Here is a 13,731-nt window from a genome sequence, read left to right as displayed (position 1 = left end):
AAAGGGAAGGGGGAAAAACACACCCGGCAGCGTTTGGTGGCTGCAGACAACCCCGAGCACCTTCCTGGGGGTATTTCCCCCTCTGTGACACCCTGACCACCCTGCAGCTTCCCCAAAATTTCACCACGCGAGTCAGAGCCGCAGGAGCGGAGCGCGGCCGCTGTTTGCCACCAGAAGCAGCACCAGTCATTCTCCAGCTGCGTTTTCCCCAGCTCAGCCCCTTCCCCGGATAAAGCCGCCCATGCTCACTCACCTGCCGCAGGTTCTTCAGCAGCTCGGTGGCCTCCTCCTGCCTGCCCTGCTTGACCAGCAGCAGCATGTCCTGGATCATGCAGATCCTCCGGTGGTACGGGGGCAAGCTGGCGCCGGCGCCCTTGCCGAACTTCTCGCCGGACTTGGCCACGAGGGAAGCCAGGAAATCGCCCCTTTCCCTGGGGGCCGCCTTCCTGCGGGGCTGCCCCGGGGGGCTCTCCCCGGCGCTGCCCGGCTGGCAGCCCTTGGTCTGCTTGGTGCCCATGGCCGGCGGCTCCCGCAGCCCGGGGGCCGCATGCAAGGGGGCGGCGAGCCTGGGGGGGCACAGCACAAAGGGCTGGGGATGCACAGAGGCTGGGGATGCACAGAGGTTCCGAGGATGCCCGGGGGGGATCAGTGGAGGGGTCGGTGTCCGCCGGCGGCGGGGCGGCTCCGCTCCCTCAGGCGGAGGATGGGGCGGCTGCGCCCGGCCGGGAGGAGCCGCGGCTCGGCCGCTCCGCTCCGCTCCATCGCCGGCAGCGGCAGAACCGCCGGATCCGGGCAGCTCCGGGCGCTGCCTCAGCCCGGCGGCAGCGGCGGCTCCTCCGCGCAGCCTCCTCCCGGTGCCGAGGGGTCCCCGGGGGTGCCCCGGGCTCGGGGGGAACTGTTGCGCTCAGGGAGCTCCCCCGGAGGCGGCGCGGCGCGGCTCGGCTCGGCTCGGCCGGCTCGGAGCGGGGAGAGCCGGGGGAGGGCCGGGGGCGGGCACGGTGCACCGAGGCAGGGCTTGCGGAGGAAGCCGCAGCCGGACGGGGCTGGCTCGTCCTTCCTTCCCCGCGGGCCGGGGGCTCCGCACGCCCCGCCGGGGGCAGCGCGGATGGGGCCGGGCTGGGCGGCGCCCCCGAGGGCATCCCCGGGGAGGGATTCCCGCCCGAGCCTCGTCACCCGCGGGATTTGGTGCCGTTCGGTCCCTCGGGGATGTCCCCCTGCCTGTCCCCTGCGGGCGATGCTGGCACTGTGTCCTGCCACGCCGAGCCTGGCTGATCCTGCACCTGCTGCCCTCCCTCACCCTCAGCCCTGCTGCCCATCGGAACGTCACCACCTGTGCCCCATCCTCATCCCCAGCCAGCGCTGCCACCCCTCCCTTGCAGGTGCTGCTCCTTCCAGCCGCTCCCCAGCCCATATTCCATCACCCCTGGTGTTCCATCACTCCTGGTGTTCCATCACCCCTGATATTCCATCACTCCTGATATCTCAGACACTCCCCTGCCCGGGCTCAGGTCATGGATTGAAGCTCCCTGATAAAGCTCACGGTGAGCAGCTCCTCCGGCCAGGCTCTGCTCACCTGCTGCAGGACACAAATTGCTCAAGAGGAACCTGGGAGGGATCAGCTTTGGGGTGATGAGGCCCCAGCTGTGGCCTCAGACCCTCTCCTGATGTGAGGGGATGGTTTCCCACACAGAAACGCTTTGCAACTGTTTTTAAAAGAATCTCAAGGCAATGAGGGGATGTTTTCCCACACAGAAACGCTCTGCAACTGTTTTTAAAAAAGAATCCCCCATGAGAAGTTTTTGCCTCTCTGCACCCCGTGCAACGGCACATCCCTGAACACACAAATTCCCAAATTCCACGTTACTGTGGTGGATGAAAGGCAGCTCTCCACCACCACAGGGCTGGAGGCCTCTGCAATTGTTTCTCAGACTTGACTCATTCTGATCCACACACCACGAGAACAGCACGGCCCCAGTGACTTCAGCAGGGTTTGGCTCTGCTCTGCAGGGCTGTGCTGCCCATGAGCCAAAAGCTGGGTGTCCTCCCCCAAAAACACAGCTCAGGGCCAAAAACACCAGTTCACACTTCAGCCATAGTGAGTCGAGTCATGAGGGAAACAGGTGATGCCTCAGGTTTTAACTTTTATATTTTTCAGATTCTGTGCTGCTTTAGGTGTAGCTCTGAGCTTCATATAATATGTTACTCAGTTCCCTTCACAGGGTAAGGAGACGAAACAATCTTTTCCAGCTTGACCAAGGACAAGCTGCAGGCCCAAAAAATACAAACAAATGGTTGTCATTTTGGGCGTTGGGTCTTCAAAGAGAGAAGAGCAGTTATTTGTTGTAGTAAAATTGTTTTTTGCATCAATGTAAGGAATTCAGAGTAATTATTAAAGTCCTTGCTAAAAGCTTTCTGGCATAGAGCCCTGATGTTTTGAGCAGAAGCAGCAAAAGCAAAAGCAGCAGCCACCATCTCCTTTTCTTCTTCATCATCATCATCATCTGCACCCCATTACAGGAGCTTTTTATTCATAAATCATCCAATCAGCTAAAAACACAATTCTAAAACATTCTGCACCAATCTGAACTTAATTCTAATGTACAAAAGTAATGTCAGTTCTCACACAAAATCTTACATATATAATTTTGTCTATTTATGTAAATGGTACAATCTGTGTTCTTACCTAAAATCTGCATATATAATTTTATCTGTTTACACAAACATTTTCATCTGGAAACCCAGGCAATGTCCTGCTGTGTTTTTGTTATGTCTGGAGCTAAGTTCAACCAGGCTTTAGGGCCTTTGACTGGCTGACACAGTCTCCTAAGGCACTCAAGATCTATTTCTATTTACTTAAAGCTAAAACTTACACTTCTACTTCAAGTCTGCCTGACTTCATAATATATTTCAGCTTCTCTAGAGGTTCTGCATTCAAACTCTGCATTCTTTTCTCTCTCTGAGGGACTCAGGGTTTTATTTCATGCATTCCTATAAAGAGAGAATTGAAGAGAGAAAAACAAGAAGGATGGGACTTATGTAATCTAAAGCTGTAATTGGACAATTAACTCCAATATGCAAATGGAGCAGAATTGAGAAAAGTGAGAGTCCCTGTGAGTGTTTGTGCATTTTGGGACCATTTTGGTTAATTTTGGGTTCATTTTGGGACCATTTTGGTTCATCTTGGGTGCAGCCCTGGCTGGGCTCTTGTGCTGCCCTAGATGAATCCATTGAGGAGATGGATTTTAATAAATCCCTGCTTTATTCTTTAACCCTCTGCCTGTCCCCAGGTGCATCCCAGAGCCTGTTCTTTCCTCTCATCTCTAAGTCTGAGGTACAGCAAGGAGCCAGCCAGGTCAGTTCACCTCTCCAACAAAAATATTCCAGGCTGGAAAAGCAGCAGAGAGGGAAATCCCACATGGGGCTGAGCTGCCCTCACTCCCCCAGAGTGACACAGCCCCAAAACCAGAGCAGCCCATGCAGGAGGGAGGGAGAGGTGCCCTAAAGGTGCTGGGGCACGAGGAGAACCAAATCCAGCCCACCCCTGGCTTTCCCCCACTTAAAAGAAAGGCATTTTGTGCATTTTCAAGCAGTTCCAAACTGGCTGCTCATGCAGCTTTGTCAGCACAGGCACCAGGAGCCTCTCCAGGCCCATCCACCCATTGTGGGGCACCCCAATCTCCATTCCCTGGGGATCCCAGTGGAATGGGGCACCCTGGAGGCACCAAGGAGGGGCAGGGCTGGCCAAGGAGAGCAAGGAGAGGGTTCTGCCCAGCAACCACAGCCCTGAGTCAACAAACAGAGCCCAACCTTTGCCCTCCTGACACTGCTGCCAGCAGGGCAGGGAGTTCAGCCCCTGCTCCTGGATGTTTGTGGCACACAGGACAAAGCCAGGGGGGAAAAATTAAAAAAAAAAAAAAAATTAGAAAAAAATAAAGTCAGGAGTGTGGGGTGTGAGCTCATTAGCAGTGAGAGCAAACAGCCCCAGGAGGAGCTGGGTTTCTGTCCCTGAGGGATGCAGAGGCAGCAGGAGCACCCAGGGGATGAGCCCAGGCTGGTGGAAGATGAGCAGATCCCTCAGGAGCTCCATCCCAGGGCCTCCATCCCCTCCTGCACCTTCCCAGGGTCTCCTGAGGCACAGACCCAAACCCTCCCTGCACACTCAGCATTTCCCAGGTGTGCTCAGCACATCCAAACCAAGCCATGCACTGGGAAATGCTGCTGTGCTGGGAGCCAGGGCTGTGCCTGCAGCTCTGACACTGAAATATTCTGCCAAACTCATCCCCAGAGCCACAGCCCATTAAGGGCTGTTTGTCTAAGGGGGTTTCTTCTCTTTTATTCACTCCTATCGTGCTTTTTGTGATGTCTGATATTGAGTTAGGAAAGTCCTCAAAGGGAAACAACTTCAGCTCGTGAGATCACAAAACCCAACAACTCCTCTGCCACAAAATCCAGATTTAAGAACATCCTTGCTTCCACATCAAAAAGAAATTGAAGTTTCCAGTGCATTGAGCCAGGGAACATCCCTGATAACCTGATGGAATTCTGACAGCAAATCCCTGAAAACAGAGAGGTTTGCCCTCAGTCCCAGGTGGGGGCACCCACCAAACCTCTTGGCACACCTGTTATAAATATTACAGATTGTTTTTCAGACCAAACTCATTCCCACTTCCAGGAAGGACTGATTGGAAGGTCCCAGTCTCTCTCCAGCCCTCCTGTGTGTTTGCAAATCCTGCAGCTCACCCAGACATTCACAGGAGAATTAATTTCCTTTCCCTAAAATAGAAAACGCCTTCCTGATCCCAGGTTTTGCCCAGGACTCCCATCCTGAACTGGAAAATTCACTTTAGATGAGTTTGATCCAATATGGGACATTCCAAAGAGCATCTGCCCTTGGAGTCCTCTCTGAGTGGGAATTTTATGAGTTCCCACCATCACTGCTGGGTTTGGAGCTCTCACACTGCACCTGAGACGACACCCAAACACAAAGCCCTTGGAATTCAGGGATTCTTTCTCACCTGAGAGGAAGCATCTCCTCTCCTCTCAGATTCTTCCTCCTTTCTGGCAGCTCATTCAAACCAGAGATTGAGCTGGGACCAATCTGCTTCTCACCATCCTCCTTTGAAAGGCAACCCAGGAATTCCCAATTTTTGTTGATTGGGATGGAATAATTTGGATTAATTTTAAATATCACTATCAGAGCCAGACTGCAGCTGCTCACTGTGTGAAAAAGACTGAGGGAAATAATCCTTTCAGTATGGCATTTAAAGGAATCCCAGAGTTAATGTGATTTTTATCTCTTTCTCCAAAAAGAAATTTAAAAAATCAACCTTCCTGTAAGACCCCAGCATATGCAGCAAGAGGAGTCTCAGCAATCCCTGGGGAAGGAGGCCAAATTGAAAAATGTGATTTTAAAAGGACAGAGAGGCATCCTCATCCCAAGCTTGATTCAATTGGGCTCTGACAGCAGACAGGGTGGAAAAGCTGAGATAAAATTGCAGATGAACCAAACTCCAGATGAAAGGGGCCAATAAAATGATGAGAAGCATCACATGAGAGGTGTTTTGAAGGAGAAATGAAAGAATCTCAGGTAGAAGCATTCATGTTTCCTCCTGGCAGTGGATGAAATCTTCCTGTGTTCACCTTTGAATTAATTCCCTGCCTTTGGCCTCAGCTGCAAAAGGGAGAAGAATTGAGAAAAAATATCCCCAAAGCAAGGGGGAACCTGAGCAGGCAGGGAAACATTGCTGCAATGGAGTCCTGAGATCTGCCCTGAGCTCTGGCATCTGATTTCAGCAGGGTCACAGAGGGGCCAGGGAGGAGAATAAACTGTGGCAGGAAAAGTGACCACAGAGGGGACAGAGCTGCCAAAACCCCAAAGCACCACGTGCAGAATTTCCTTCTCAATTGTTAATTTGCTGCACCTTTCATGGCACTGAAATCACTGGACCTGTACAAGCATTTTTAGAAGAAATAATTAATATTTAAAACAAACCCAAGTCCCCTTCTGAGCAATTTGGCTGCCACAGATGGAAATTGGGATTTTTCATGGCCAAACCAATTTAATTCCTAAAATGTTCCCCCAGCCCCAAACCCACCAGCAGCTCCTGCTCCTCAGCAGGCACAGGAGGGTTCCTCCAATGCTCCCTCATGAAGATTTTAACTTTAAAAAACTGAAATTCCAGCAAAGGTTTTGCTGATTTCCCAGAGAATTAATGGGGGAATTTCTTGGTTTAGATTTTGGAGTGGTGGTTGTTCATTTGTTTGGTTTTTTTGTTTTTTTTTTTTTGTCACTAACGAGTGTTTAGTTGTTTAATCCAATCAGAAGAGCAGAAAAATGTTTGTGAGATTCCAGAAGTGTTGCCTCAATCCAAAGGGATGGGCTGTGGAAAAGGATCTTGGAAAAGGGAACACGGAAAAGGGAATATGGGAAAGGATTTTGGAAAAGGGATCTTGGAAAAGCATCATGGAAGAGGGAACATGGAAAAGGGATCATGGAAAAAGGGAATGTGAAAAAGGGGATCCTGGAAAAGGATCATGAAAAAGGGAACATGGAAAAAGGATTATGGGAGAGGATCATGGAAAAGGGATCTTGGGAAAGGGATAATGGAAAAGGATCATGGAAAAGGGAACATGGAAAAGGGGAACATGGAAAAGGGGAACATGGAAAAAGGATTATGGGAGAGGATCATGGAAAAGGGATCTTGGAAAAGGGAACATGGAAAAGGGAACATGGGAAAAGGGAACATGGGAAAAGGGAACATGGGAAAAGGGAACATGGGAAAAGGGAACATGGAAAAGGATCATGGAAAAAGGGAACATGGAAAAGGGAACATGGAAAAAGGGAACATGGAAAAAGGGAACATGGAAAAGGATCTTGGAAAAGGGAACATGGAAAAAGGGAACATGGAAAAAGGGAGCATGGAAAAAGGGAGCATGGGAAAGGATCCTGGAAAAGGGAGCATGGAAAGGGAATATGGAAAAGGAACATGGAAAAGGGATCTTGCAAAAGGAACATGGAAGAGGGAACATGGAAAGGGATCCTGGAAAAGGGAACATGGAAAAGGGATCCTGAAAAAGGGATCCTGGAATAGTGGCCCTGGCAAAGTGATCCTAGAAAGGGATTCTGGCAAAGTAATCTTGGAAAAGGGATCCTGAAAATCTGATCCTGGAAAGGGATCCTGGCAAAAGGATCATGGAGAAGGGATCTTGGAAAGGGATCTTGCCCAAGGAATCCTGGCCAAGCCCTTCCCAGGAGCAGGGCTGGTCCTGGGGGGTTCCCTCTCCCATCCCATCCTGGATCTGGGGCTGGAGCCTGGCAGTGGATGCAAAAACTCCAGGAAAAACCCAAGGACACACTTCCCAAAGTGTCACCTCCCAAATCCACAGTTCCCCGTCCCAAATCCTCCCTGCACAGCTTCCCAAATCTCCCTGCCCTATTTCCCTGCCAATGCTGCTCCCTGCACCCCACAGAAAATTCCCTGAGGAATTCCCAATCCTGCAGGGAGGGAAGCAAAGGGTGCCTTGTCCAGATGACTCCAGCAAAATTCCTGGCAGCTTTAACCTCGTGCTAAACAGCTTTTGGCCAGTGTGTAAACAGACTTTGGGTTTTATAAACATGGGATCCAGGCTTGGGGGTGGGAAAAGAGCTGGAGCTGTCCCAGAGGGAGGAGGGATCACTTCCTGCAGCCCCAGGCAGTTTGGGGTTTGCTCAGGGTTGAGGGCTTGAGTTGGGCTGGGAATGTTTTGTGTGGAAAACCTTGGGAGAGAGAAGGGGAGAACACCGGGATTTGGGGAAAGATGAGGCTGGAGAAGTGCTTCTGGTGGATTGGAATAAAAAAGCATCTTAAGGAAGAAGAATAATGGGATTAGGAGGGAGAGGATGCAGCAGGAGAGAATCCAAATGGACTTTGGAGCACCCGAAATTCAGAAAGAAAAGATGAATTATGCAGGTGAGCCACAACCCAAAAATTTAGACCTAAAATGAAGGAAAATACAAAAGCAGTGCTGAGAAATGTGCATCTACCTCCCCTCTCCCCTTTGTGGCATTGCTCAGCATCTCAGGGGTACTCAGGACACAAAAATATCCCAGAACTGGAAGCAGCACATTCTGAAATGCACTCCCTGCAGCTCAGTTTCCAGGAATTTAAAGTACCAACAACCAGCACTCATCAAAATTGGCATTAAAAGCTCAGTGACCACCCAGCCATGGCTTTGCCTTTGCAGAGGCTCCAAATCCTTTTCAGAGCAGCATTTTAGGGTCTCTCTCATCACCACAATGAGGATTTCACAGCTTTCCCACACCCAGAGCCTTTTCCCAGCTGGGCACAACCAGACTCTCTGGGATTATTTTGTTTTCCCAGCACAAATTAACCCAAAACCTCCAAAAGGCTCAGCAAAGAGAAGAGAAAGCTCATCACGCAGCAGATGGTGACAGTCCTGAGCAAGCCAGAGGCCTCTTCCCTGCTTGGCCTTAGCCTTAATCTAGATAAAAGCCCTCTCTTCTGCAGCTGAGAGCTTATTTTGCTCAGTAAGAAGATGAGGGTGTTAAAACATGCAGAGCAGGGGGAGTGTTGCTATTTTGAGACAGGGATGAGGCTTCTCAAGACCCAACTGGTTCATTTATTGCCCTGGATATTCCCAATTTCTGCCTCCTTCTCACCTGGGGTAACCCATGGCCCCTTGGGAAAGAAAAGCCAGAACTCCTCAAAGTTATTTCTGTTGGTTGTGAACACCCAAAATAATTTTGCTAAGGTATGTTTTCCTTTCCTTTCCTTTCCTTTCCTTTCCTTTCCTTTCCTTTCCTTTCCTTTCCTTTCCTTTCCTTTCCTTTCCTTTCCTTTCCTTTCCTTTCCTTTCCTTTCCTTTCCTCTCCTTCCTCCATCCAGAGACAGAAGATTCCTGGTTTAAATGATCTTTTCTGGCTTTGCTGAGAGGGTTCTTCTCTGTTGTGGCTTTGGAAGCAAATAAATCACTTTGTCTTCCCTTTACATCTTTTTACAAATAAACTTTTGTTTTTCTTTTTTACGAATAGTTTTGGGGGTTTTGGTCTTTGCAAATAAAACAAATAAATCACTTTGCAGCCTCAGAAATGCCCCCTGCCCCTTGCAGGCACGATGCAGATCCCAGCACTCCCACACGGGATGGATTAATGAGTCACCCTCTGCTTCCAGCACCTCTGCAAGCCCAAGAAATGAAACCCCTTTAACACGTTCTTGGCATCTCCCAGGAGCTTCAACCACACAAATCCCAGCCCTTCCACGTGCCACGAGGAAAAGCAACCCCTCCCAAGAGCAGGGAGAGTCTGGGATGAGGAGCTGGCTGGACAAGGGAGGGTTTCCCGTTTCCAGGAATGCCGAAGGTCGCAGCTTTCCTGGCAGCTCTGCAGCAGCCGAAGCGCCCCAGGCTGGAAGGGGCTGACTGTGGGGAAATGAGCAGAAAGAGGCTCAGAGCAGCAGGGAGGGAGGATTCCCAAAAATCTCTTGGCAGCAAGGTCACATCTGGATTTGCAATCGATGGCAAAATTGCCAGCAAGGCTGGGAGGAGGAGAGAAGGAGAAGAGGAGAAGGAAGGAAGGAAGGAAGGAAGGAAGGAAGGAAGGAAGGAAGGAAGGAAGGAAGGAAGGAAGGAAGGAAGGAAGGAAGGAAGGAAGGAAGGAAGGAAGGAAGGAAGGAAGGAAGGAAGGAAGGAAGGAAGGAAGGAAGGAAGGAAAGAGAAGGAGAAAGGAAGGAGGAGGAGGAAGGAAGGAAGGAGAAAGAGGAGGCATCATTTCTCAAAGGCCCAGAGGAAGCAGCCCCAGCACAGAAATCTCTCCAGCAGGAACTCCAGCTGCCTCTCCTGGGCTGTCCCAGCCAGCTCTGGAAGCTCTGAGTTCCCAACAGCAACATCTGCAAGCTGCTCTCAGGAAAATCCAGCCAAAACCAGCAGAGATGTGCTGTCCTCAGAGAGTTTGCTGTCCACAAACTTCTGACCCCACTGAGGTCACACTGTGGAGAGCACTCAGAGCATCACACACCTACTGCTCAAAGCAGGGTATGAGACACAAAAAGAGATTCAACCTTGCCAGAAACGTTGGTTTCAGTGAGTTTTTGATCTCAAACCCTGATCCTGTTCCGAGGCAGCAGCTCACCCCCTCAGCAAGGCCTCACCCAGCCTGTGCCCTTCCCTGTCAGCCCCTGAAGGGGACTGGAGCTCGGATCTGGTGATGGAAATATTCCCAGATCTGCAGAGCTCCAGCAGGACTCGGGAGAGCTCAGGGAGTCGCAGGGCAGGGAGCAGCCCCTCGGGGCCTGGGTTTCATTTTGGGGCAGCCCTAAAGCTGAGCTCCAATTTCTCTCAGTGCCACAAACGACCCGAGGCTGCAGCAGCAGAGCATCCACCCCAGGCTGTGACATTGACATTGATGCACCCTTAGCCCTCGGGTGCTCCACAGATCTGCCCCATCCCGGCTCTCAGCCGTGGGGAATTGCTTCCCAAAGGATCCTGCACCCTCAGCCATGGGGAATTATTTCCCCAAGGATCCTGCCCAGATTCTGGCCCTCAGCCATGGGGAATTTCTCCCCAAAGGATCCTGCCTGTGTCAGGGCAGCCATCCCAAGGGCTCAGCGACCCCAGGCACACCAAGCCTGTCCTGAGCCCCAGCAATCCCTGGCTGGGTTCTGGTCAGGAAATGGTGAATTCTTGCTGCCAGCAGGGATCTGAGCCACCACCGTGGAACCAGCACCTTTCCACCCCAATATCGCTGCTGATGTTAATTCTGAATTAAGGCAGACCCTGTGCTTGGCAGCCAGAACCAGCATCAGACCTGGGGGCTGAGCTTCACGGTTATCACAACAGAGAAAAACAAATCCTCAGGAATTCCTCCTTTAATCGATGGCAGGAAAAGTTTTGTCTGATTGCTTTGATCTTTGTACTCACCGGGCTGGGCTTCCAAGGGGAAGATCCACAAACCCAATTTAGGGTTTATTCCTTAGGAGTTTCCTGCTCTTCCTTTTCCCTGCGTGGAAGCAAAACCTGGGGAAATAACCTCACTCCCAGACTTCCCTCAGGCAGCTGCAGGTGTGGAATATTTATAATTAAGAGCTCATCCGTGACCTAAGATGCTGCTCGGGGCTTACATCAGAGTGCCAGGGCTGGGTTTGTTGTTTATTGGGAATACAGGTGGGGATGAAAGGACAAGGAATTTTGTCAGGGGAGTGTTTTGCTCTCCTGCTGTGTTTGGAGGCTGTCGGGGCACGATGGGGAGCGGGATGCGGGAGGAGCAGCACGGCCGCACTCCTGAGGGGAGCCGGGAGTGCCTCTCCCCCTGGGACATCTCCAGGAAAATTCCCAGTTTTCACTGCCACACCTGCCCTCAGTGCACAAATCCCGGGCGCTGCCAAACCCAGACACCACCCGGAGCGAGAGACCCCTGGGGAACATCGGGGCGGGAAAACGCTGCGGGCCCGGGATTCTCCATTTTCCATCCCCTCAGAAAGGAACCGCTCGGGAAAGGACGGGCTGGTGCCGCCACCCAGCGGCCTCCGGCGGGGACACCGGGACGGGACGCACGGACAGGGACACCCGATTACGGACCCCCTCCGGACCCTTTGTCCTCCAGGATCTCCCTCTATCCCCTCCATTCTCAGGGATTCCCCTCAGGGATCCCCTTCAGGAATCCCTGCTTCGAGCTCCCCCTCTATCCCCTCCATTCTCAGGGATCCCCCTCAGGGATTCCCCTCAGGAATCCCTCAGGAATTCCCGCTCGCAGACCCTTCTCTATCCCCTCCATTCTCAGGGATTCCCCTCAGGAATCCCCCTCCGAGATCCCCCTCCATCTCCTCCATTCTCAGGGATCCCCCTCAGGAATTCCCCTCAGGAATCCCCGCTCCAGGATCCCCTCCATCCCCTCCATCCTCAGCGCTCCCCGCTCAGGGTTCTCCTTCCAGCCTCTCCATTCTCCTCAGGAATCCCTCAGGAATCCCCACTCCGAGATCCTCCTCCATCGCCTCCATTCCCTCCATCCTCAGGATTTCCCCTCCAGCCCCTCGAGTCCCCTCAGGACACAGCTCCCCCTTCCCTTCCCCACTGACATTCCTCATTTTGCCTCAGTTTACCTCATCCTACAAATCCTTTCCCTGCAGGAATTCCAGGCTTTTCCCCCTGACCCAGATCCATGTTTGGTTTCTTATTTCCAGGGACGTTCAGGTCACCTGCATTGCCTGGGATCTCACGGAGGGTTTCCTTTTGGAAATGTGCATTTTTAAGCTGTTTTCCCCCATTCCAAGCTTTAAGAAACACAACCAGGCTTTCAGGAGAGTGAGGCTCAAATTTAGGGGCACATCCATTGCTCTGAGCCCCACAGCAAGCCCCTACCCCCCAAAAATTCCCTTTTTTAACAATTTGTGCTTCTAGGTGACAATTTTGTTCACACAAAATCCAAGGACACGCCTGTTTTTCAGCCCCTCACCTGAGCTGAGCTGCTCCAGGGCTCTCTCATCCTTTCCCCACTGACAAAACAACTCCAAGGTGTGATTATCCCATGACCACAGGGAATATTTTACCACCTTCCTCACTATAAAGCCCCTTCTTGCTGGAATATTATCTTTCAAAAGACAAATGACACGAAAATGTGACATTTTTCTATTCACATTTTAAAAAGCTGCTCTCTGCCTTGCCTTACTCTGTCACTACAGGTTGAATCTTATTGCTATTTATTCCATTGAGGTGCCCGAATTTTGTTGCAAGGAGCTAAAAATAAGGCAGCCCAGGGAAATCTATGCTTAGATCCCAACAGTTGTGTAAAGAAACTTCTTCAGGAGGTAAATAAAGGAATATTGGTTCTGCCAGGAAGCCTTGCAGAGCAGGGCAGAGCTGGGGTGATCCAGTTTTTAGCTGTCAGTAAAAGTCACAGCAGAGCTGTAAAAATCTTTAAAAAGCAGAAACACAAACCAAGGTGTCCCAGCAGCCCAGGAAAAGGCAGAGCAGGGACAGGGCTCTGAGGGACAGGGACAGCTCAGCCATGGGCTGCAAGGACACCCAAACCCTCCTTTTGGTCTCTGAGCTGTTCCCAGCCAGGGCTCACAGACACCTCTAGGTCAGGCCTCAGACTGCACCCAGAAATTTGGCAAAAGCTGAGAGGAAGGAGCCACAATGGATCCTTTGTGTGAGTGCAGCTCCTGAGCATCTCCCAGCACAGGGAAGGCTCAGGAATCCAAATTTTGGTGACAGCAGAGAAACAAGTCCCAGGAGTTAAAGAGAAACAGGGGCTGCTACCTTCAGATTGATTTTCTCCCTGCCAGGCAATTCATCTCCAGCAAGGTTTTGATGAGTGCTGGGGAGAAAAAGAGAATTTACAACCCAAATTCAATTTCATTTTGCTGCAGGTTTTTCCCTGATTTCCTCCTGTGCTCCACGTAATTTTGGTTGATTTATGAAAGCTCTGCAGCCATCAGGCTGTGGAAATAAAGACAGCAAGGATAAACTTCATAGTTTTTATTCTGCAAAGCAATATGCACATCTTACAAACACAAAAATTAATCTAGGAGAGAAATGTCATTTCCAAATCAGCTATTAACCATCATGCAACAAGACAAGTGAAATGTAAGAACAAAACAAAACAAAAAACAGCCATCTGGAACCCTACAATCACCTGCAGAGGGTTGAAACCAAGGCTCAGATTTTCTATGTAATGCCAAAGAAAATGCAAAAAAAAAAAAAAAAAAAGAAACAAAAAAAAAAAAAGAAAATGGCAGC

At 51.0% G+C, this 13,731-nt stretch overlaps 1 protein-coding gene across 1 annotated transcript in view; it reads right to left on the bottom strand.

Moving 5' to 3' along the window:
• LRRC75A (leucine rich repeat containing 75A) overlaps positions 1-668 on the bottom strand; it is a 58,060-nt gene extending 57,392 nt beyond the window's left edge. Inside the window, exon 1 of the mRNA XM_058817859.1 lies at positions 254-668. Within this exon, the coding sequence (XP_058673842.1) occupies positions 254-517 (264 nt within the window). The 5' untranslated portion in view covers positions 518-668. The remainder of the gene's footprint in view (positions 1-253) is intronic.
• Positions 669-13,731: the final 13,063 nt, after the last annotated feature.

Source organism: Ammospiza caudacuta, chromosome 20, assembly GCF_027887145.1.
Source record: "Ammospiza caudacuta isolate bAmmCau1 chromosome 20, bAmmCau1.pri, whole genome shotgun sequence".
NCBI lineage: Eukaryota > Metazoa > Chordata > Aves > Passeriformes > Passerellidae > Ammospiza > Ammospiza caudacuta.
This window is presented reverse-complemented; position numbering and strand designations above follow the sequence as displayed.